The 25,303-nt window shown below is 41.7% G+C and overlaps 1 protein-coding gene across 2 annotated transcripts in view; it reads left to right on the top strand.

Moving 5' to 3' along the window:
* Positions 1 to 25,303, top strand: part of SPTBN5 (spectrin beta, non-erythrocytic 5) — a 150,404-nt gene that overhangs the window by 123,543 nt on the left and 1,558 nt on the right. For both annotated transcript variants that reach the window (XM_045012303.1, XM_045012304.1), the window contains 16 exons: positions 717 to 929; positions 2,439 to 2,635; positions 3,291 to 3,495; positions 4,287 to 4,481; positions 5,237 to 5,392; positions 7,749 to 7,966; positions 9,626 to 9,815; positions 11,348 to 11,524; positions 12,656 to 12,760; positions 13,303 to 13,911; positions 16,691 to 16,762; positions 18,291 to 18,377; positions 18,812 to 18,903; positions 19,142 to 19,227; positions 20,828 to 20,963; positions 22,370 to 22,497. In XM_045012303.1, coding sequence (XP_044868238.1) covers positions 717 to 929; positions 2,439 to 2,635; positions 3,291 to 3,495; positions 4,287 to 4,481; positions 5,237 to 5,392; positions 7,749 to 7,966; positions 9,626 to 9,815; positions 11,348 to 11,524; positions 12,656 to 12,760; positions 13,303 to 13,911; positions 16,691 to 16,762; positions 18,291 to 18,377; positions 18,812 to 18,903; positions 19,142 to 19,227; positions 20,828 to 20,963; positions 22,370 to 22,497 — 2,866 coding nt within the window. The remainder of the gene's footprint in view (positions 1 to 716; positions 930 to 2,438; positions 2,636 to 3,290; positions 3,496 to 4,286; positions 4,482 to 5,236; positions 5,393 to 7,748; positions 7,967 to 9,625; positions 9,816 to 11,347; positions 11,525 to 12,655; positions 12,761 to 13,302; positions 13,912 to 16,690; positions 16,763 to 18,290; positions 18,378 to 18,811; positions 18,904 to 19,141; positions 19,228 to 20,827; positions 20,964 to 22,369; positions 22,498 to 25,303) is intronic.

Below are 25,303 nucleotides of genomic sequence, written 5' to 3'. Positions count from 1 at the left end.
TGCCTGGCCCCCTTGACAGACAAGTGTGAAGACCGAGTCCCTGCCCCAAAAAGGATAAAGTCTAAGTGACACCGTTAAGACAGGAAGAGCACCATTGGGTGGGAATGTGTGTGCATAGGAATGAACTGAATTGGTTTGGCAAACGCCAGATGTTTTTAAACACTGGGCTGGAAGAGGTTGTTGGGGAGCTGCCATTAGCTTCCTGTCTTGGCTGTCGCTGTGTGTTCCTATTGTGCTTTGAAATGCCCTTTTGGTAAAGCTGTGTTTCCTGGAATTACGTTGAAGAGCTGGAAACATTTATTTAGCTGTTGAACTGATGGAAAATTGGGGCTGTTCCCTAGAAGTTCATTAATTAACTCATGAAGTATGGCATAACCATGGATTCAAGTGGGTATTTCAGGTGGTTGCTCCTGATAGCAAGTATTTGTGGTTAGGATATTTTACCTCAAAACCTTAGGGAAGTTTAGATCAGGAGCTGAACTTTGCAGCTACCCTCTCTTTCTGTAACTGGCCAAATGAAACTCTTTGTCCAAATACTCCTCAGTTTCCAATAAGTTCTGGTCTGGATCCAAACTTTGCAGCCCTGGCCCATCTTTAAATGTGCAAAAGACATTGATTTGTAATTATTAAATTGATTGACTGGGCTGCTAAGTGCAATATATAGGTAGCAAGGTCTCCATCGCTTATATTTGGGGTCTCTCATTTGTGCTTTCCAGAACTTGGAGAATGAGATTAGCAGCCGTGATGCTCTAACAAAAGTGGTGGTCAGCACTGGGCAGAAGCTGGTGAGGTGTGAGCATTCTGCCTCCCAGGCGATCATGAAACGTTTGAAGAAGCTGGAGGCTTCTGTAGAAATCTTGAAGGCTGAGGCTCAAGAGAGGAGAAGGAGACTCATGCAATCATACGAGGCCCATCAATTCCTCAGTGAGGTAAGAAAGACTCATTGTATGTGCAAAAGGGGGTGAATTTATGAATTTGCCAGGTTGCCAGTAAGATTTTAAAGCTGAAATCTAACAAATTAGGTTTGTCAATATATAATAGAATCCAATGGAATAACCCCTTTTTATTGAGTCCAGGGAGCATTAGTTTACTAGTTTAATGCTGGGTTCTTTTCAGGTCAGCTTTTAACCTGAACAGTATTTCTCAAATCAGGACACTTGCTTATTCTTAACCAACCAACAATTTATTAATTCACCCAGAATCACATAAATACATAATCAACAGTTCACCACTCAATCTCTCTTAGGCCAATTTGCTTGGACTTATAAAGGTGTTAGAATCTAAAATATGGTTATTTGAGGTCTCAATAGAGAGTGTAGACTCAGCAAGATAATCTGTAGCTATTTCTATTGAAGAATAGAAGGGGAAATACAGTCTTTGAGACAAAATCTCCCTTTTTCTTATCCTCTTAACCAGTGCTTAATTTGTAATGAAAGAGGTGCTGGTGCTCAAGCATTTTTTTTACTTTCATAACTGATGTGCCAATCCCAGAAGTGTCAGGGCTATGAATTGCCAAGCCTAGAGGTGCCAACGCTCAGCCCTGGCACAAATTAAGCACTGCTCTCAACCCTGTAATGGGGGAGAGTCCTTCACATGGCTGGTATGGGCGTCGGTCGCATTTAGGATTCCGCAGCTTGTTGTGTTGGGTTCCGTCTACTCCCTGAACACATGACAGCCTCAATTTATACACTCTAGCATCAGGGCTCGTTGGAGGGGGCCACACTCTGATTCCTGGGACAGGTGCTAAGTCGGTCCTCAGATTTCAGCTTAGTTTTTCTGCTGCTTCCATTGGTCACCAGCAGATGGCACTGGTGTATAACAAATTTCCTTAATCCTTTTCTTGTCGGAGGCTTTTTAAGTTTGATTCATTTCAAGGATTGTATTTTATTATTTGCCCTACTAACAATCTGGATCCCCCTTTAAGCAGTTTCTCTTAATATCCCAAAGTTATCCCCTAGTTAATGTATTTCAACCTCCTTCCTTGTGCCAGACAGTTCCTATTACTTCTAGAGCGCAACAGTTCTTTATAACGAAAACCAACAATCCTTATGACCTTCTAAATTTGGAGGCCATACTCTGTGCATTCTCTGATTATATTATTATTTAGGACTTACAATAGAACAAGAGGCCTTTCCCACATATAGAAGGCTATAGATCTAACTCAGAAGGCAAACAGAATCCTAAACCACTCTTGTGACTTTTCATATTTGGCAAGCACTTATACAGATAGGAGGGAGATAAAATGCCAACTACATGACTCTGAGTTTTGGGTTTAGTCTCATAATTTTCAGAATGAAAGCTACTATATTGCATTGCAAGGTCACATCTAGGTTGCTGTCCACTATCACCTTTAGATCTCTTAGAGCATTACTGCTTCCCAGGTTTCTTTCTCATGTGTGACTATCTGTGTCTCAAGTTTATCCCTGCATTTCCAACAGCTTTTGGAAGTGGAGTCCTGGATGGCAGAGAGAGGGTTCATCCTTGAGACATCTGACTGTGGGAAGAATGAAGAAACCACCCAGGTGTTGCTTCGTAAACTGGAGGCTACCAAGCTGGACGTGGAAGGGGTCAAGCCCCGAATTGAGAAGCTTCAGGAGACTGGCACCAACCTAATAAACAGTGACAACCCAGAGAGGTAGGAAAATGGAACCGGATTGCTATTCCACTTGTAACAGAAACCTGCTAGAGAGGTACAAACTGAAAAGAGGAGTAGCCCGCATTAACCATTCAGTAACTCTGTCAGAAACACTGTTGTCAGGAGACATTTTAAAGCCCTTCCTTCCCACTGCAACAAAAATATACCTTTCATTTTCATGATTTCCTGTTATTCAGCGAATATAACAGAACCACATAACAAACAACAAAATGTTATAGATTTTAGCCTCGTTTCTCTGGCTCCTGCCTACTTCCAGCAGTTCTCATCCAGACCTCATTTGTTTAAAGGATCTGAGCTAACCATGTCTGGGAATTAAGCAAATCAGTATTCTTCATAATTCATTACCTTTCTCTTTCCAATATGTTTTTCTGTCGCGGGGGAGGGAGGAGATGGGAAAAAGGATCATTCTCTGAAGTAAGATATTTTAATTTCCTGAACTTATTGGTTCTCACACTTCTAACATAATTCACCCTATTACTAGATTCTTCCTTCTTCTTGTATTTGAGCTGCTGCAAGTTCAGCTTTGATAGCACTAGAGGGCTAAAGAGACACTTACAAACATAGTAACAGAAATAGTTTTTACTGGCTAAGTACTCTACCCAATGACATGGCTGCTGATTGTTATTCTTTACAGTCCAGCCATGCTTCTGAAGCTCCAGTCTGTCCTAGCAAACTACAAGTCTCTTCTACAGAGAGCCGAGACCCAGAGGAGACACCTGCAGGAACAATACCAATTGTACCAGTTTGAGAGAGAGATCCAGTTAGTGGATGCCTGGCTTTCCAGCAGACAGGCTGTGGCGGAATCAGATGACTATGGGCAGGATTTGGAAGATGTTGAGGTAAAAAGCTTCCTGTCCGGTAGAACTGGGAAGGTATTCGCTTTATTGTATGTATAGCTGGTGGCACTGAAGCACAATATACAGACAAAAATTAAGCAAAATCAGATTGTCTCTTTTACACACATTGGGTCTAATTTTTGCCTGGTTAACCCATTTGCAGGGCTCTCTGAGGCAGCGTCAACCAGAGGAGAGAGTTGGGGCAAAATAAAGCTGTCACGTCCTCTTTTCCTCTGTGGCAGAGGGCTGTGGAAGACCAGCATAGCCCAAAAGGGGGCCCAGCACTGGCTAGAAAGGGGCTGGGAACTGGGGCTCTGGTTATAAATCTGTAGCACCCTCAGCGAAAAAGCCTGAGATAGAGCATCCATACCACTAATTGCTTACCCCAGGGTTAATTTCCTTTGAAGGCACAATGGTGCCAGGCTGGTGCAGAGAGGTGTAATTTATACTTGCTTCATTGAATGTATACTTTCAACAACTATTGCTTGTGGGAAGAGGCTGAATTGTTTGCATTTCCATTCCTGCTCTTGGCTTGTTCTTGGTTGACATATCAGGCCATCAAGGAGGTAGGTGATCTTCTCTGTGTGACATAAGATGTTGATTCCTCACAGCAAGGGGTGCTTTGTTCTGGGGATGAGTGGAGGAAATCTGACTTTAAGTGATTTACACTCCAGGAAAGTTCTGTAGGACACGGCAGAGAAGTGATCGGTTCCCTTTGCCTCCTTCACGGTTGGTGGCATGAGTTTCTAGAAGTTCTTTATATTTGAATCTGCCTCCCTATATTTTTTCTACAGGTGCTGGAGAAAAAGTTTGAAGATTTTGTAAAGGAGGTGAAACCTCTGGGACATACTAAGGTTTTCTTGATAAATGAATTAGCATCTCACCTGGAGAAAGAGTGCCACAGCCAGATAGGAGATATCCAGAGGAGGACCCATCAGGTCAATGACACATGGGAGAGACTATGCCAAGCCATCCAGACAAGGACAGAGGTATGATGCACACAACTAAATAAAATGCACTTTGAGCACTAAAGCTCCTGAATGTTCCTACTTCCCTTTCTGACTCATCAGGCAGGTGCCACTGCTGTTCTTGGAATGCATTTGTTGTAATAGCAAAAAGGGTGTTGCAGACAGCTCTCTTTTTTCGTTCAAATATTGCCTTATAGCCTTTGCTGACCTGTGCATTATCCTTGACGAAAATGGATTGGTATTTACTGGTTATTACATATAGAACATCTTTCAGATGAGGCTTAAAACTGAAAACTAATCACTTGTGGTCCTTAAAATCCTTTAACACTTTTTGTAAGAAGATAAGTTTCAGGTCCAATCTCCTGGCCAATTCCAATATATTCTGTCTCCCTAAGCTTCCTGCAGCTTATGGTAACACAAAGAACAGGGCCCAGGATTTGACCTAATGTTTGTGTTTGGTATGTGCACAAAGTAAAATATATGATGTCCTTAACTATTAATTTCCTTGTTAAGCACATGGCTTTAACTGATGTGGCAGTTAAGTACATTATTATATCTTAGCAGCTTTAGCTGTTTGTTTAAAAACAGGGTTTTTTTATCTTGGAATAAAGGTAAATGTGTATTATAGTATTTTTAACCATGTGCCTCTGAACAGCTCAGCAGCTCCAGTATTACCATACTTTGCATCAGTGTGTCACTTTAGGCTCCTTAGCATCAGAGCAGAGTGACACCTTGCCTAGTGGATGATGCCACTAGTGAACCATTTCTTTGTTCAGAATCTGAGAGCAGCCCAGCAAGTTCACCAGTATGACCATGATGTGGATGAGCTAAAGGGTTGGATGCAGGAGAAAGAGGCAGTGGTGGACATAGATGATTATGGATATGACCTGCCAGGTGTGCAGACCCTCCTCAGCCAGCATGAAGGAGTGGAGGTAAGTCGGACAGCCTTGAACACACAGCGAGAAAAACATAAATGAATAAAACCAAGAGACCCGCACCTGACTCAATGGCATCTCAGGTTGTTCTGTTTACAGAGCTATGGAAAATGTGTCTGATCCATTACTGCAGTGTCTATGGTGCCTCATACAAGAGGCCTTTCATCCTACTTTTAACATCATGAAACAATATTAGTAAGAACATAAGAATGGCCATACTGGGTCAGACCAAAGGTCCATCTGGCCCAGTAACCTGTCTTCCAACAGTGGCTAATGCCTGGTTCTGCAACATCTGAAGTGTGCGGGGAGAGGGATAAAACATACAATCAAATAAACAGCGCCAACGAGCATTATCAGCTGGAATATTTGTGAAGGCAACCTAGTAGGAATGGGTCTTGAGGAGGGATTTGCAGGAAGAGAGCATAGTAGCCTTGCAGATTAGTTCAGGGAAGGTGTCCCATGCATAAGGTGCGGCATGGAGGAAAGCACACAGTCTGTTGTAGGAAAAGTGAACTATTGATCAAGTGTTGCAACCTCTTTTTGCTACTTCAGTGAAGCCAAGAAAAGGTCCAAGAGCCCATCTTTAGAACAGAGGCAGGAAGAGAACATGTGTAGGAGTGATATAAGAACATAAGAACGGCTGTACTGGGTCAGATCAAAGGTCCATCCAGCCCAGTATCCTGTCTTCCAGCAGTGGCCAATGCCAGGTGCCCCAAAGAGAATGAACAGAACAGATAATCATCAAGTGATCCCTCCCCTGTTGCCCATTCCCAGCTTCTGGTAAACAGAGGCTAGGGACACCATCCCTGCCCATCCTGGCTAATAGCCATTGATGGACCTATCCTCTATGACAGTGGTTCTCAAACTTCTTCTGCTGCTTGTGCAGGGAAAGCCCCTGGCGGGCCAGGCCGGTTTGTTTACCTGCTGCGTCTGCAGGTCTGGCCGATCGCAGCTCCCAGTGGCTGCTCCAGGCCAATGGGAGCTGCTGGAAGCGGAGCGGGCCAAGGGACATACTGGCCACCACTTCCAGCAGCTCCCATTGGCCTGGAGCAGCGAACCGCAGCCACTGGGAGCCGCGATCGGCCGGACCTGCGGATGCAGCAGGTAAACAAACGGTCCCGGCCCCCCAGGGGCTTTCCCTGCACAAACGGCGGAACAAGTTTGGGAACCACTGCTCTATGAACTTATCTAGTTCTTTTTTGAACCCTGTTATAGCCTTGGCCTTCACAACATCCTCTGTTAAGGAGTTCCACAGTACTACTTACTGTATTTTTCACTTCACTTAATAGGCTTTGAAACTAAATTCCAACCCAAGCTCAAATAAGTTCAAAGCCTTAGTTTGAAGTGGATATGGAGTCTCTAGCATGCAATACCAGTAGCTCCTGGGACTGCCAGCCCATTGCTAGAAAAGAGGCCATCGGAGCCTGATGTTTTGCTGCCAGTCAAAGGTCCCATGTTGAATTCTGGGATGTGACTTCTTGCTCCTTAGGCCAGCAGGAATTGCTAGTCCTGTGGAAGTAATACTTAGCATCACGGAGCATGGTGAGCCTAGATTTTGCTGTACCTAAATTCCTTATTTTTCAATTTAAATGGTGTCACAGGCTCTGGATTGGGAGCAGACAATCCCTGTAGGCTGGCAGTAGGTGTTTATGATGTAGGTGTTTATGATGTTTAGGCCAGATGAGAGAGAGGTGAAAAAAGGAGTTAGAGAGCAGGAGAATTGAGATGATCCCTTAGACTCCAGCTGGGGTGCTGCGGAGGCAGGGAAGGAATATCGGGTGTGTTCTGAACATGCCAGACTTCCTCTAGGTACTTTCTCAAAACAAAAATAAAAGATGAAATTTTGGAAAGCAGATCTTCTGCTGGGAATTGCGGCATCCTTACTTTCCTGTCTATTTCTCTCTCCTAATCCTCACCCGATTCCTTCCCACTTCCTTCAAAGCCAGCCCCAGTGTCACTGCTCTGCATTACAGGGTAGTACCTCCTCCCCCAGTTGACGCAGCTGACTCCTCCCTGACCTGCCCCCAAATACATCATTTATATTAGAAACACAGTTTTTGGTGGCCCAGGAAGTGAGACTCCCAAGGTATCTTCTACCTTACTGCAGTGTCCGTCATGATGGCTCTGAACAAGCTTGTTCAATGGTGAATGTAGATGAATTCTGGAAGGTAAGTGGCAGCAGGCAAAGTAATGAGTTAGTTTCTCATTCTGTGGGATCAATTGGGTGGAAGGAGCCTAAAGGTCAAGAACAGTCTGAGATCTGCTTTCAGGATTATTTCCCTGCAGTGTCAATGCTGAAGCAGAACCTAATGCTCTCAATTTCATCTTGTGATCAATTGCTTCTGTGTTCCAGAGAGACCTTGCAGCCATCGCGAAAGAGCTGGAGAGGATCCAAGGGGAGGCTCGGCGTCTCAGCCGGCTCTACCCTCAGGCCAGGGAGAACATAATGGAGAGACTCACAGAGGTGGATGAATGCTGGGAGAAACTGACCAGGAAGTCTGTGGAGAGGAAGGAGAGGCTGAGCCAGGCAGAACAGGTCCAGGTCTACTTCAACGACTGCAGGGAGCTGATGTATGTGTTGGGCCCTTTGTCTGGCAATGGGGCCTTATTTTTGTTTTCCCCAATGCAGTCTTCTAAATTAGACACTTGGCATAGGCCATCCCTGCCCCTGTCTCTCTGCAGCTTGCTTACAGCTCCCTTTAATTGATAACGCAAAGCATCTTCTCAGCTGCAGTGGCCAGAGTTGACCCCACTGTAGAGAAGAACAGATACTTTGGTTCAAACTAATAGGGTTGTTTCTGGAGCCTATCACACATTGGATGTGTCTAGCACATGGGACCATACCACTCTATTTCAGCACAGTGTTACAGACCCACCACATTTTGGACAACTTAGATAATACCTCTAGTGTCTTGGAAAAGCAAGCACTTTGGGTAGTTCAGTACTTTGGGGTTTGGTTTCCAAACATTGCTGATTCTACATGAGGGCATAGTCCTTTCCTCACATCTGAATACTCCAGTCCCTGTGCAGCTGTACAGACACCATTGCTCCCATGTGCAAGAGTCAGCACAACCATTTCACAGGCAATCCTAGCACAGCTATTTCAAGCATGTACAAAAGTTGAAGTATTTTGTGTGGGAGCAGGGAGAGATATAATATGAATAATATTGCTTGCATGTGCCTGTTGTGGTTTCCCTTATGCATAAATAAAAGAGCTGTGTGGGTACTGGAATGTCTATTTTGCAGGAAATTCCATTATTTTGAAACTGGGTTTTGTTCCTAATCTGAACAAAACATTGAATTTTGAAATTTCCCATGAACTGAAAACAATTCTGTTTTGGGTCAATGGCAACATTTCTTTCAGATTAAATCAAAACATTCCATTTTAATTTCAACCGTTTTTAATTTTTGATATCATAAAATAAATTTCATTTTTTTTCCAAATCAAGTTTTTTTCAACATCTACACGTTCCTATAGAATGTTTCTATTTCAGTGAAACGGCATTTTCCATGAAAAATGTTTCATCAGAAAATGTTTGCCCAACTCTATTAAGTATTATGAGCATTTTCCCAGGAATACGAATGTCTTCTTGGTTTAGGAATATTGTGTGTAAGAGTGTGTAGGTGGGGATATCCTGCTGTGAGGTAGCTCCTCAGCTGCTGTCAATCAGCTCCATTGAAGTCAATGGAGCTACCTTGTTTTATAGTTGAGGCTGTGGCCTTGCAGGTACATGCTTTTGCCTAACTTTGTGAGTGAATATGATTTCCTGTATGTGTGCCCTGTATGTGTGTTATGTATTCTTGTGCATGACAGAATGTGAAACTTTAAGTATGCATATAAATGCCCAGTGCATAAAAGCACTGTGAATATATACAGGAGATATTCTTCAGTGCATGTAGTTTCATGATTCCCTTCTCTAACTATCTGAATGTGTATCATGTTTGTCCCATAAGAATAATTTAATTATTGATGGGGCAAGGGGATGTCTGAATGTATGTTTATGCACTGGAATGTGTCCCTGGAGTGTGTAAATATGCATATGGATGTGGATATCTACCAGAGTATGCGCATATGTGTGTCCCTTGTATGTAAATAAGGGCTTGTAAATCTGTGCCTATATCAGTGTGGATGTATAAGCTTGTGGGCGTGTCTGAGTGTTTGTGAGTCATTCCATTTTTATCCTCACCAGCTTTTGGTGTTCACTGTCTCCTTTTGATTCCTTTCTGTAGGGTTTGGGCCAATGAGATGCATGCACTGGTGATATCTGAGGAACTAGCAAGCGATGTTCTTGGCGCTGAGCTGCTAATCAAGCACCATGAAGAGTATAAGCGTGAAATAGAGAAGCAGTGGTTAAAATATGAAGATATGCAGCAGGCAGGGAACAACCTGGTGAAGAACGGACACTTCATGTCCATGGAGGTATGCTGATGGTGGGTTAAACATTTTAAAAAATCAGAGTCAGGTAAGGAAACAACCTTAGTGGGCAAACACCTTAATTACAATATTATAAAAGTCTAAGTGAAGCATCACTGCCAGAAATACTATCATAGATAAAGAACATTCAGTAAGTGTTCAGGAGGGAACTAGACTTCAGTGCCCCCAGAGAGTTCATGCCTCTCAGGGGGTTTCACATATACGGTATCTGTCCTTCAAAACAGAGAAGCTAGATAGGAAACCCAGGTTCTTTAATATTAAATATGAAGACAAATTTTGCATAGAGACCTGAATAAGTGGAACACCATTTAGAGTTGTTCTTATCTCCTTCAAAATTGACTCTGAAGCTAACCTGTAAAATTACAACAATACCTAGACTGAAATATTGCTGGTGGTTGTTTATGCTGTGCTGTAGTGAGGAATATGTGCCACACAAATACTATCCCTTAAATCTTATTGTCTAAATACACAAGCAATAAGATAAATAGAATGCAATGCAATACAGAGCAAATACAGAGCGGGGTGATGTCTTTGCACACTTCAGAAAACATGTGATTGGGATCTGAGTTACTATAGAGAATTCTTTCCTGGGTGCTGGCTGGTGAGTCTTGCCCACATGCTCAGGGTTTAACTGATCGCCATATTTGGGGTCAGGAAGGAATTTTCCTCCAAGGCAGATTGGCAGAGATCCTGGAGGTTTTTCGCCTTCCTCTGCAGCATGGGGCACGGGTCACTTGCTGGAGGATTCTCTGCAGCTTGAGGTCTTCAAACCACAATTTGAGGACTTCAGTAACTCAGACATAGGTTAGGGGTTTGTTACAGGAGTGGGTGGGTGAGATTCTGTGGCCTGCATTGTGCAGGAGGTCAGACTAGATGATCATAATGGTCCCTTCTGACCTTAAAGTCTATGAGTCTATGATTCTTCAGGAGTTTTACAAAGGAGAAAAGGGTGAGAAGTAACTTTGAAAAACTCTAAGATCCTGTTATCTAACTTCAGAATTTGACCATTACAATGACCCCAGGCTTGTCTTGAGATTGTAATTGGATCTGGAGATCATGAAGTTAAAAGAGTGTTTGGAATTTGTGAAAGATCCCATTTCTGTTGCAAACTTTGCTGCAGAGAGGACTAGACAGTTTTCCATTGGTATTAAAAGATAAATCAGTGTTGTCATGCTATGGCCAGATGAATTTGTCTTGTTGTGTGGGTACCCATTAGTTCGGTATTATAAGTTACAAACTGCAACATCTGAGTTAAGCGTGGCCCTAGAAGAACATATAGCAAAGTACTGGTCCTGCCTACACGGAATACGCATACAGATACAGAATATAGTACGAGGCTAAATTAATTCAGGCAGGCAAAAGGAAGACTCAGACTTCCTTTCTAAATTAGGTTGGGATCACAAAGTTCTCTGGAGGTCATGTATGGGTCACATGATCAAATTACAAGGTAGATGGCTGTCAAATGAAAGTCTAAGTGAATCTTTTATCTCCCTATATTGTAAATGTTGTTTTCCTAGATTGAGGAAAAACTGTCAGAGCTGTCAGAACTGATGAAGAAGGTGAAGGAGAGCTGGGATTTGAGGAAGGAGCTGTATGAGGAAAACTGGGAGATCCAATTACTACGGCGAGAGCTGGATCAAGCAGAGGCATGGCTGGCTGCCAAGGAGGGCTTTCTCTCAGATCCTAGCTATGGGGTGAGTAAGGACAGTATAACACTATTAAAATGCAACGTCTCAAGTAACCTCTTCCCCTCCCCCCCCCCGGGAGATTGTTTTACGTTAATCGCAGTCAAAACATTGATGGCTGAGTAATGCAGCTTTGGGATTCTCAAAAGATAGGTGCTATGTCCTTTTAAAGGGTTTAGCCTGGGGCAGAAAAAGTTACTAATGGAGTAGTGACCTGTTGTGGCAAAAGATTGGGGAGAATTCCTACCCATTCCTTAGCCTAGTCAAGGATCCGGAAGAAGGTTCTTACCCCTTCATATGAGGGAGAGAGCCTGATTTGAAGAGAAGGGGTGATTTTTCCTCTCTTGAGGGGTGGGGGGATTTGTGTACATGGATTTTCCAGCCTGCCCTAGAAATCCTTGTTCTTGCACCAACTTCAACAGCTTTCTTCTGTTTGATGACCATATTATGGTGTCTGAGAGGGTGGAACAACACTGTCACGCACTTGGCTATGGAGGCCCAACACAGGGGCAACAAAGGATCAGTTTTGAGATCCCTGCAGTGATCATGGGCAGGAGGCAAGACAGGAGTAAACCATGTGTCTGGCATAAACTTTAATCCAGGCATTAAACCTGGGTGCCATTGGTTATACTGTAGCAGCCAGGATACCACATGGAAATCATGATACCTTATACAAGCCATGCTAGTGGTGATATTGCAGGGCCTTTATTCCACAGCAGAGAGGAGAAGGAGGGAGAAAAGTTTCACATGAACTGCAACATTTTTAAATAATTAGTGACTCTTACAGAGGATCATCTCACTGTGAAAGATACTGCATTCCCGTAATGGCTATACTGGTGGGTTCCAGAAAGGGTGCTGGTGGCTGACAAATCCAGCAGCTGGGGAGAAAGAAGTCTTGTCAACTGAACCTTTATTTTCATGTGCCACATTCAGCCCATGGACCATTCTTTTTAGAAGTGTAGGCTGAGATTTTGAAAGCCAGCTAGGGGATTTAGACACAAACTCCCATTAATTTTAAAGGGAGTTATGTGGCTAAATGTACCTATTTGTTTTGAAAATCTCAGTCGTAGTCTTTTCAGGAACAGTTATTTTTGTCTCACTGGATTCCTGTATCTATTGTCGATTTTTTTTTCCACTCAGGATTCAGTGTCTGATGTAGAGGAACTACTGAAGAAACACCGGGACTTTGAGACGATGCTTGCAGCCCAAGAGGACAAGTTTGTACAGCTGAACAGGAAGACAAAGGTGAGGGGGAAGAAGACTGATGGATTAGTAAGTGAGGCAGGGGTTTGTCATGGGGTGATATGGCCTTTTTAGGAGGCTGGGGCTCTGCTGCTCCTGTGCTAAACTCAGCTCACCTCCCAACGTGGAGATTAGTGGTAAAGGATCAGGTGACTAAGAGGAGACCTGCTGGGAAAATAAGAGCAGACTGTAATTCAGAGAAGATTAGGTTGACTGAGGAAGACTACAGGGAGAGCAGACCTGGGAGCTGGTGCTCTGCCTAGAGCAGGAGGGCAACAAGGAAGGCAGTGAGCATAGGAAGAGGCCTTGGGATAGAAGACAACAATACAGTTTCGACTACAGACGCCAGAGCTGTTTAGAGTTCCCAGGGCTGGGAATCCATAGTACCATCCATAGTTGGGCCCTGTGCTGTCAGATACATTTTTATAAATACCAATACCCATTTTTATAAAGGCCAATAGAAAATGCATCTGAAGGTAATCCTAACTTCAATTTACATGTGCACTCATAGATTATGTCATACATGTAACCCTTGTGTCTTGCAGAGGGAAATGAAGATACTGAAGCAGATTTATGCTGAGGAAAATGGGCAAAAGGAGAGAGGGAAAATCATTAGGGTCCCATCTCTGAGAAGGAAGCCCTCAGACAGAAGGATGCCATCCTCAAGACTGATAGAGATAAAGAGAACCAGACCATTGCCATCTCTATCCTCCTCACCCAGCCTCGCCTTGAGGAGTCCCCTTGAAACTATTGCCTCTCCAGTCCAAAAGTCCACAGAGGCATTCCAGCAATTTGGGTCTGGGGAAAATCCAGAGATGTTGCCCAGCACCAATGGAGAAACGAAAGCTGTGAGGAGGCTCAGTGAGATTAACACTCAACCTACGCCAAAACTGATGGGCCTGCAAGTCACATCCTTGGGAAGCCACATCTCTCCTCCCAGTCCAGTAAACAGACAAAGTGCCACCAGTTTGTCAGAACCATATTCCAAGGACCTCTTATCACCCCATGAGAAAAACCTTAGCAGTTGCTCCGACTCTAACCTGGAAATAAAAGTTGAGAAGACTCCACCTAGGTCTAGCCAAAGTTCATTAGATGTTTCTCCACATTCACCACAGTCAAGTTCCTCTCTTGAGAGGTCAGAAAATGACCTTTTGGTAAGTTCATCTACATTCACAGAACCTCTACAGCCACCCCATTGAAGCAATACCCAGATCTATATCTTGCTAGCCAACATAAGGAGTGTGAGAAAACTACAAAGATTGACCATATATACATATATCCCTAGTGAGCCCAAACAGCAAGAAACACTTAATGTGCCTTTGCTATATACTTTCTAAATTTTCCAGAAAGATAGTGATATAAAGCAGTTGTATGCCTGCAGTCTATGGAACCTTTTTAAAAGCCTCACTTCTATAGACATTACTGCTACCTAATATGGCAATGAGTGCTGTTCTCTCTCTTTCACTAAGGGGAGTATGTTGCTCACAAAAACGTCTTTCCCCTGAAGCCAAGAAGCATCTATTCTGACTGATATTTTCTTTATACATTCTTGGCATGATATCTAATCCCCAGCAATATTTTAATTGAATTTATGTCCCAGAAAATATATCTTGTCATATATCACTCTTCACTTTAATGAATAACAAATAGCATTAAAAATAGACCAACTTAATTGAAAAATGCAAATATTAATGAAAAGGACCAGATTTTTGGCTGTTGAAAACACGTTTGCGCAGTTGCATCCACTAAACCTCTCATTTGCTTGTGCAAATAGTGAGTGCCAAACTAGATAATCTTATGCCTTCAGTAATTTATATTTTGCATGTAGCTACCTGATTTGACTGCACAGGTTGATTTTTTGTGTAAGATTGAAGGAGACTGATACACAAAAAGACTATTGATTTAATTATGCAGCCAGATAGAACAAGTTTGAACAGTAAAGATTTTATGTCCTATAGGGTGATCAGACAGCAAGTGTGAAAAATCAGGACAGGGGGTGGGGGGTAGTAAGCGTCTATATAAGATACAGCACCAAATATCAGGACTGTCCCTATAAAATCAGGACATCTGGTCACCCTAATGTCCTAATTAAAAAATACATTTAAAGAACTTTACAAACTAAGCATCCAGACGTTAATAAATGCCAGAATTAGAGCTGACTGAAAAATATAATTTCCTTCCTTTGGGAAATCCTGAGTTTTCTCAATCTCATTTCATCTCAAAATGATAAAGTTGAAATGAACCATTTCAATAACTTTCCATTGAAAATTTTGACAAAATCAATGGACTCCTACAATGTTTTGATTTTGTCTAATCAGCATTTTCCAGTGGAAACCAGATTCATTGGAAAATTTTCAATTAGCTCTAGATCAGATAAAGGTTGTCTGTGCAACCTTAATCTGGCTCCTTTGTGCATATGCATTATTAGGCTTTGCAGAATCTGAGGGTTTTTAAAATAATTTAGATGGATAACATTGATGCTTATTTTTAAGCATTTGTTTTACATTTCTTCCCACTGAAAATTTATATAAATAAAAATTATGGGGGGATTAGACAATGGGGGGTGAGAGAATAATTGTTTAATGACAGTAGACATTGAGATTCAAAAAGTTAAAGCTTTATAACCATTAAAATACAAATTGTCCACATCATATGTCAAAACATACAAAATAAATATCCTTAAAACGAACTCTAGTAAGTTATTAAGCATCATTTTTCTTACTTTGCCTATCTGTAAATTTTGATTATCAATAGAATTTTTTTTTTTTTGGTTTGTGTGTGTATGGTGAAATCGACATTTACTGATAAAAATCCAGTCCTTTCAAGCCTAATTATGATACAGTCTTTATGATGCAGTCCTAGTTTCTCTACCTGCCCCCTCCTCCCTTGGCTCCTTGTCCCAATCTTTCCACTTGTGCCACCTTCTTCAGCTTCTTCTCTACCTCCCAGTCTTTTTTTAAAATGAGAAAAACAATATATTTTTCACATACCTCATTTTGAGAATAGCTAAACCAGTTTTACTGACATTTTTTCCAAAAGCTTCAGCCTCAGGCAGCCACCCAGAATCAAACATTTCAGCCTGAATGATTAAAGTTTGGCAAAGTTATGAGCACTTTAAAACAGGTTCATATTATGAAAAATGTTGGGGAACCTGAACTGTAGGTGTTGCTACCTGTACCACCTATGATATACTGGTTGTTTTTTTCTCTATTATCAATCTCTGTGCAATTCAGCACCCTTTTCTGAATGCTAAATGATGATGTTATGACACAAATTGCCATATAACAATCAAACAAAGAATTATTTTTTGCAACAGCAGTAAAGAAAGCTAATAGAATATTGGCTTGATTTGTTTTAAGAGAGTTATAGCATGTAAATCAGTAAGTAGCAGCATAATAGTCACGGAAACACTGAGATTACATTTGGAATCCAGTATCCTGGTTTTGTTACCTCATTGGAATGCAGAAATGTAACCACAGAAGTCAGATAGTGTGAAATAAGGCAGCAGGGATGATCAATAGAATGGAGGGACTCATGTATGAGAGGATATATTGACAAAACAGATTATTTAGAGTACGTTAACTAGTTAAAGTTTATTATAAAATTACACTGATGATCTACAATAACTGGTCAGACCAGTACTAGCAGATATAGGTATACATTAAGAGGGACCATATGAGGATTTTTAAGGATCTCTTAATGGTATTTTATTGGTGAACAAGTGGAATGGTAGTGTTAATGACATTGATCCCCAGACATGCCAGAACATAGAAATATATTAAAATAATGTATTGCATCTGTATTATAAAATATTATAGAAAAGGCAAAGGCTAAAGAGAAAACAATGGCCTGTTTGGGATATATCTCACAGTTGCTTCTGAAGTTTTGAAAAGACTTCTTCAAGTGAAACTGTAATGTCCTTGTGTGTTTCAGGTTTCTGTAAGTCACCAGAACATGGAGGGGTTACTAGAAAAAAGGGACCAGCGTCTTCCAGGACGGAAGCAGGTAGAATCAGATGCACTCACTTCATGTTCAGCCACCATGCCTTACATTATGACCAAATAGCTACAGAACCTTACTTGGCGGGAGTGGGGGCAGTCAACCTTCACTGGTGAGGCTCTCAGAACCGAGGTCTTGATACAGTTCCCACAGAAGCCAGTGAAAGGACTCCTTTGACTTCAGAGGGTGTTAGATGAGGCCTGGAATGAACAAGATGTCTGAATTCACTTATCTGAGGGATCTTCCAGTTCAGGCTTAGTTCCCATTGATGGGGCATTTACTGGAACCTGGGACTAAATGAACATGTAGACTAAAATCCCCTTCAGAAAGAATGAAGCCCTGATGGCAGAGAGAGCCTCTTATTTAATGAGCTTGGATATTAATTTCGGCTCATATTAGAAGAGGGTGTTTCTTCCAGTTGATGGTTGGGTAGTAAATTGGTGGGATAGTTTCAGCATGTCCAAGGCTGAATGAAATTAAAGATTGAATTCCCCTCTTACCCTAAAATAGAATTCCACTTCCAGAACAGGGCTTGCATCAGTGAAGTGTAACGGTGGTATATTTACCACAGCTGGGAAATTTCTGTGCAGGTTTTCTCAGTCACTATCTACCAGTGTGTAGATTTTTGCTAACAGAGTCTGTGTGGGCCTTGGACATAGACAGAACTCTTAGACTGATCCCTGGAAATAATTCTTTATCTGAAACTTTTAACCTGACCTAAGCAAATCCACACTGGTCTTTATTTCCTATGCAAAATAGAATCTACTGTCACCCTGTTAAGGATACACAGGTGAAACTCCAAGTTACATTAACTATGTTAGTGAATTCTCATCTCACCCACCCACACAAAAAAAAGAAATAGAATAAATTCATAACATAAATTCTCCTCACATCTTCCTTAACAATTCCCCTTTCCTCTCTCATTCACCAGACAACTCTTGGCACAATAAAATAATATCATCTTACATTTAGACAGCACCTTCCATCCAGAAGGATCCCATAACATTTCGCAAACATGTCACTTGTTGCTGACATACAGCCACCTTCTGGGGTGGAAAGTAGCAGCTGCTTTTAAAACAATGCCCTGTAAGTGGGGAAGAATTCGATATCTACATTACATTGAAACTTTAGGAAGATTATAATGACCAAAATTGGAATATGGATAGCGCACTAGAGCCAACTCTCCAATTAGATAAAGTGAAATGGCGTCTTCAACAAGCAGAAATAGAATGCTGGGTTTATATCCTTCCTAAAAGATAGAAGGAACCAACTGTTCAGTGCCTGCTTCCACCAGGCTGTGTCATTAGTTCAGCACTGACTTATGTGGCTCCACTGATGAAAGCACTAAAACCAATTCCTACAGTGCATTGGGTTTCCTTAGAAATAGCCTAGGCTAACCATTCTCGGCTTGTGAGAGCTGATGAGGTCCCAGCCCCAAGCTGCATGGCTAGAAGCTGCATATAGAAATGGATGTTATTGATGTAACTACAGATACTGTTGTGATTACATTTTATTATCCTCTTTATTCATGTAGCCACACTCCAGGTCTTGGAACTCCTATTATGTAAAACTCAACAAACAAAAACTTGACTTCTACAATGATGAAACGGAAGCGTCCAAGGTAATTTGTTTCTTGAATCTGTCAGGTAATCTCCAAAGGTGGTTTAAGATTTGTTCCCTGTTTTTCCATTCTAATCTCCCAATTTCTTTAAAAAGAAAACATAGGATTAGAAGGGGATTAATTTCTTTCATGCATCAGTTGGTCGAAACTTAGTCTGATTGGTGCAGCTTCCAGCTATAAGGTTGAGAAAAGGGCTTTTGAGATTTATTGAACATTCTCTTGTTTGATTAATACCTTCAAGACACAATGAAGTACCAGTTCTTCAAACTGTATGAAGGATGGATCTTGTATAGTTCTTCCTACCAGGGGACCTAGTGCCAGTGTTAGGAATAGTATGAATGATGGTATCAGTGTATGCTCACAGTGTGTGGATGAGATTGAATCCTAAAAGGAAGGGCAATTAGGACATTCATTGTAATCTCTTCCTCCTTCAGAACGTAACCACAATCCCATCAATCAGTGTTGCTGGTGCCAAGTGTGAGAGGCTGACTGACTATGCCAGGAAAGAGAACACCTTTAGTTTACGGTAAATCATACGCATAGACCTGCTAGCGAAACAGGTCTGGCTCCTCTGCAATGTTGCAACTACTCACAGCCATTCTCATCCAAGCCTATCTCAGAAAACGTTGTGGTATGGCAAAGCTCAAGAGTGCTGTCTGTGTAGGAATTTGCAGATACTGCAGTTCCTGCCTTTCTCAATAGGCCAATAATGTAGACGTTTAGACTAATTTGAATGCCCTTCTTCCTATCCCTGCTGTTTACAGGTTGAGTGATGGGGCAGAATACTACTTTGCAGCACCTTCTCAGAAGCTGATGGATGAATGGATACAAGTGCTTAGGAGTGATATAGGTAGATCATCATTCATTTTTAAGGGGTAATTGTTTAGTTTAGTGATGATGATGATAGGAGGGATGAGGAACTAAAGGATGTTGAAATCACAAGCTGTCCCTTATGTGGTGCTCTTCCTTTAAATGTGTTTGAGTGTCTCATCTGCGGGGAGCCTAGTTTTCTGTGATTTTCAAAAAAAGTCTGTGATTTAAAAAAAACCATAAGAATCCGTGTTTTTCCACAGTTAAAATGAAACACTGAACTTCCCAAGCCAAATATATAAAATTGATATATTTCCAATTTTTAAGCAAGTTCAAAGCCTACCAGTGCCATCAGTCATCATTACAAAATAAAATTAACAGAATGATCCAGTCACAGTGCATTGTTTCTTTACTGTTGTCGATGGCCCTGCTGTTTCAGCCTCTTGTTTTCATTTCTTTGCATTCAGTTTAAGTTTAATGCTTTCCATGTATTCTACAATTGTCTGATTTTGAACATAATCTACAGCCTTGCTGCATACAGTACAGAACAGCACATTACCATCAGCATGAAATTTGTCCTTGCCAAGTGACATGGTCTTTAGCGGTGATTTTTACAATTTTGGACATCTTTTCATAACTTTAATTACTCATGTCTGGAGGCTGACATGAAATCTGAGATGCATTAAAACATGAACCCCACTATGCCATTGGTAACTAACCTCTGTATGCCGGAAGCAGTTTATTGGAGTATGTTTAGCTATACAAATGTAAAGTGCATTCAAAAATCAACCACAAGAGTGTGAGGTTGCATGCATTGAATAAGTGACACTGGTAGTTCAGTAAAATGTAGTTAATAGTTAATATATGTTTTTATTTTTTCACAAAATATAAAAACTAAAGTTTCTCTGTAAAAACGCAAAATCCATGTTTTTTCGCATTTTTCCGTGGCAAAGATTTCTAGGATCCCTGCTGATGTGTGTTACCCATACATAACAGTACACACCAAGGCACTTGATAGCTGACGTGAAGGGTACGCCTACACTGCAATTGTACACCCACGTCTGGCCCATGCCAGCTGACTTGGGCTCATGGGGCTTGGGCTAAGGGGCTGTTTAATTGTGGTGTAGACATTCTGGCTCAGGCTGCAGTCTAAGTTCTGGGACCCTCCCACCTCTCAGGGTCCAAAGCCCTGGCTGCAGCCTGAGCCTGATCACCTGCATTGCAATTAAATAGCCCCTTAGCCCAAGCCCTGCAAGCCTGCGTCAGCTGGCACGGGCCAGCCATGGGTTTTTAACTGCAGTGTAGACATACCCTGGGGCACCTAACAGTAGAGTCCCCAGAGTGACATTGAAAGCAGCCTCTTTGTTGTAGTGTGGCTTGAGTCAAGATACTGGCTGGGGAGAAATGCGCAATGGCTTCTTCATGTAGACAGGGCCCTTGGCTCTTGGTTGCTCCCTTGTGCGTCCAATCCTTATTCTGAAAAGCTCAGTAAGCAGTGATGGCTTCTGTGGCATAATGAAAAAGGACAGGAATGCAGTGATACCTGCAGCTCAAAGAAATATGCAGTGGGTATAGGAATGACTGACTCTGCCTCTAGCTCTGATTCAAACATATTTCCTGTATTTTCTTTGACCCTGCAGGCCACAGTAACAGTTATGGTTCTAAACTGATGGCACAACCAGTTGCTCCAAATACAGAGAATCCTCAGACCAGACCTTGGAACTTCCCAGGTGGAGGGCCTGCTCAAAGACAAACCAGCAGAGGCTTACTACTCAGGTGGGGACTGTATTCTGCCAAGCTGGTCTGATTTCATTCTTGCCAGTAGTTGGCAGTGCTCAAAGACAGGATGATGCCAGATAGACAGGCTTGGTATTAAAAAGACCGGCTCAGTTTTCAGTATTTCAGTAGCACACAGCCCCCAGGACTATATTATGCAGTAACTTCTCTGATTCAGTTCATTTTGACAGTTACAACATGCTAAATGCAATTTTCCAATTGGGGTCCTTAACGAGGTCATCCAAATCCTCCCCTTGGGTGATGAACTAAAACTTGGCACACAATGGCCTCTTTACATATTCAAGTGTGAATCTGAGTATCCAAATGCAGCATTTGAACATACTGTTTGTGTCTCTGTGGTAGAAAAATCTGTAAATCCATTTCTGCTGCAAATGGAGTGTGCAGAAATCCTACCAGTTATGATGTGAAAACAGCCCCATATTGTCTAGTCTATTGTACTGGAAGGATCCGTGTGCCTAAACTTCATCAGCTGTGTGAGCCATAGACCTGTGAAAACCCATAGGCTCCTGGAATGCTATAGCACACACGGTATCATGGAAACCAAAAAGACCAGTTTGATTGTCCCATCCGACTCCTTGTGTTTTGCAGGAGAACTCACTACCTCTTGCCTGTTAATATGTTTAGAACTGCAAAGTTAGAATTGCTAGAGATTTCACTGAGTTTACCAGAGAATTGCAGAGAGTGTCCTTACCATCACAACAGTAACTCAACAAATCTTTAGGAATTTATTCTTGCCAATCCCCCATAGAGTAGGGAAGAATTATTCTCCTCATTTTGACTAGTGAGGCACTGAGGCACAGAGAGATTGTGATTTACCCCAGGTCACACAGGAAGTCTACTGCAGAGCTAGGAAATGAATACAGGTCTCCTGAATCCAGTGCCTGAAGCACAAGACCATCCTTCTTCTCTGTATAGATGTTGTCAATGAGTACCAGCTGTGATTGCTGTACAAACACAGATTTACTCATGTTGTTCCCATTCGGATAAATGGGAAACTGACTATTTGACCAAAAGACATAACACAAACCTAGTGACTAGTATCAAACTTGCAAAATTGTCCAGAATATTTCCAGCTCAGTCACAAAATCTGTTTACCCCCATTATACCATTGTGATAAACGATGATAAAATAATTACTAATATTTTATTTGTCCTTCAAATAAAGTAATTCACCAGAGATGAGTGGGTAGGTGCATTTTGCAAAGTTACTCCTATTCTATATTGCAGACTGTCTATATTAATGCACATATGTATATACAACACATCTTTTCTGTCCGGTGGTTATTTTGCTTTTGAAATGGTTGCATGACTGAATTAGTCCCGAATACTTACTTTTAATTCATGTCTGAAATGTCACTGAGTTTCTGTGATGCTATTTGTTGACAGGAGAACTCCTTCCTTCAAAGTTAGGCAAGAGACAGAATCTGCAAACATTCCCAGGGAATCAGAGGGAGACACACATGGGATTATGAAGACACCAAGCTCCACCTCTGTCCAGAACCCTGCAGACATGGGTAATAAGAAACTCTGCCTTGATCTGTGTGAAAAGCACAGTACTGAGATTGAGAAATCATGTTTCAAAATGTAGAAAGAGGAAAATGCTGTATCACCCAATATATGCCACATTCTTCCCTGCTATGTCTTAATCCCTCTGCTTTTTCACTTTCTCTGGAAATTTACCAATACATTTTGACTTAGTGACTTTCCCCAGGAGCTTATTTTAGTTGATCATTATACTTCACATGCCATAGATCTGCCTGTCTTCTGGTTTCACTCCTACAGTAGTTTTCTCTTTATTGGGGATTATGAAATACAGAGTGCTTGTTCTCAGGCTCTCTCTGTCTCTCATGATATATCTGTATCTATATAGAGATTAAACACACAAAAATCTATGTCAAAAGAAGGTGAGGCTTTCAGTGTCAAGTACTCAAAAATTAGGAAATGCCAGAATTCAGGTTTCATGTGCAACCTTAATGACAGCCTTTAATTACATGATGACATACTATTTTTTCCACAGGATCCCTGCTTCATTCAGTGGACAGTGCTCATGTTTGACCATAGTGGCTCCGTGCCTCAGTTTCCCATCTGTAAAAACGGGAATGATAATCCCTCACCTCCGAGGGCTGTTGTGAAAATAAATTCATTCATGTTTGTTTCGGGTAATGTTAATGTTTACGAGGCACTCAGATACTGTAGGGATGAGCCTCACAGAAAAGCCTATGAGAAAAGTGATGATTCTGTCTCCAGAGCTGGGTGTGAATAGGGTGCAGTGTATAAGACCTGAGGGCACACACTGAACAAAGAGGGGGAAACAAAGTATCAAATAGGTGTTCAGTATCTGAGCACTGTCCATCCTGGGCACCAAATGAGGCAGAGGTCCAGTGGAAAAAGAAAAAGTATGTGATCGCATAATTAAATAGTGTATCATAATGCATACACATGGGAGGTCAAATTGAGGTTGTGTAGTGCTACTGTGCATTTTTTAAAGCAGCTGCTATTTTCCACTTCCACTATAGCTGAAATGTTAGTGAAGTGCTGCGGGATCCTTCTGGAGGAAAGGCGTTATCTAAATGTAAGAGAGTATTTTATCATGCCAGTAAGTAGCATTGACTGTTCGGTGAATGAGGAAGAGAACAGGGGAATCCATAAGGAAGATGTGAGAAGGGTTTATTCTGTCCATTTATTCTTTTTTTTTCTTCTTCAGTATTGGTTTGGACACACAAATGCCACATGCTTTTCAGTGTTTATCTGAACACCGAGTCCCCTCTGCCAAATGAATGGGATTGGGTGATCAGGTGTGAACTGTGGGCAACCCATCTGAACACTCATGGAGCAGTCGTGCATATTCACATAGAGGAGTGTGACCTAATAAACCTCACACTTTACACATTCATATTAAATAAAATCTCTTTTCTAATAAGAGTTACTTATTGCCTTAAAACCAGTTTCTCAAGCTATAGGAGGGATCCAGCATTCATAGACAGCCTCCCACCTTGAGACTGTCCCCCAAGTTCTGGATGGTCTTCAGTTCAACCCTTTGCATTTTAAAAGGGTTTCCTGGTTTTTTTCCTTCAGTCACTATAGATACTCAAAGTGGGAAAAACTACCATCTTTCTCATTTCCCAAAGGCGGGGGGTTTCTTTTCAGTCTCAAGTTGTCTCTATAGTCTTTCCATTCACTGTAATGGGCCTCCGGTGTCCCTTCCTGGGCTGGAAAATGGATAGTTACTTGAAGCTGGTTTCGTGTAGACACTTTGGGAGGTGTTCCTACCTTCCTGACTACTCACTGCCCTGCTTTGAAGTGGAGCTGAAGTTGCAACGTTGTTTTCTATATATACAAATGCATAAATTCATAATCATAGCCTGCATGCATATCTCATAATGATTGAGTTTAGAACATTGCAAGCTTTCATAAAAGGCTGTGCTTGATATATATATAAATACAACACCATTGCATGCAATCAATTGATTTAACTGTTTATTTTAGAGTTTTAAATCTGTTCTCACACTGGAGTCTCTAGACCCTTATTGTTACAGAGGTAACCTAGTTAAAATATGCCATATAGTCCCTGCAGCTAGACTCATGCAATTGTCACTATCAGCAAGAGTTGCAGAGTGTCCCCAATCTTTAATGTTTACAACATATCAAAACTAGCTTTTTGTTTGCTAGTTCCTTATTATCTCTGCTCTCTGACTAAGATTACACAGAAAACTTACATATAGCAAACTTCCCCCTAGATAGTTTGAGACACCACTAAAAAAAAAGACTATCATTGTAAACACTGAGAGCAGGAGTTCACAAAGGAAATCCAGGTGCCTGAAATCTCCCCTGGGAGAGTTTACAAAGCTGGAGTGATTCTACATTCATGTCATCCTGGTGAGAACCTAGATTGGCTAGGAAACATACTGGGAGTCCTTGAGGGGTGATGAGAGCTGAAAAAGACACCTCCAATAATAGTGTCTGTACAAAGTCCTTTCATGTTCTCATTGCACTGTTTGTTGGTCTTTCTCACAGTTCTTACATTTCTACAACTGAGAAGTGTGTCAAACATACACAAATTGTTAGCTTTTCTTCCATGTGCTCCACAGTGCACCCAGCAAAGCAGCTACATGATACTAAAGCAATACCATAAAAAGCCTGCAACCATATCATGAGGCGCCAGCTCTTTTTACCAGAGGGCACTGCCATGGGAAAGCTTTATCCTTTCCAGGACTGTGAATAAAAGTTAAATATGCTGCTTCTTGGGCTAATGGCACAAGCCATTGTCCAAGGAGGAGTTTTACCTGTGGCATCTGGCACTGTGAAGCATCATGAAGAGGA

Source organism: Mauremys mutica, chromosome 4, assembly GCF_020497125.1.
Source record: "Mauremys mutica isolate MM-2020 ecotype Southern chromosome 4, ASM2049712v1, whole genome shotgun sequence".
Lineage (NCBI taxonomy): Eukaryota > Metazoa > Chordata > Testudines > Geoemydidae > Mauremys > Mauremys mutica.
This window is presented reverse-complemented; position numbering and strand designations above follow the sequence as displayed.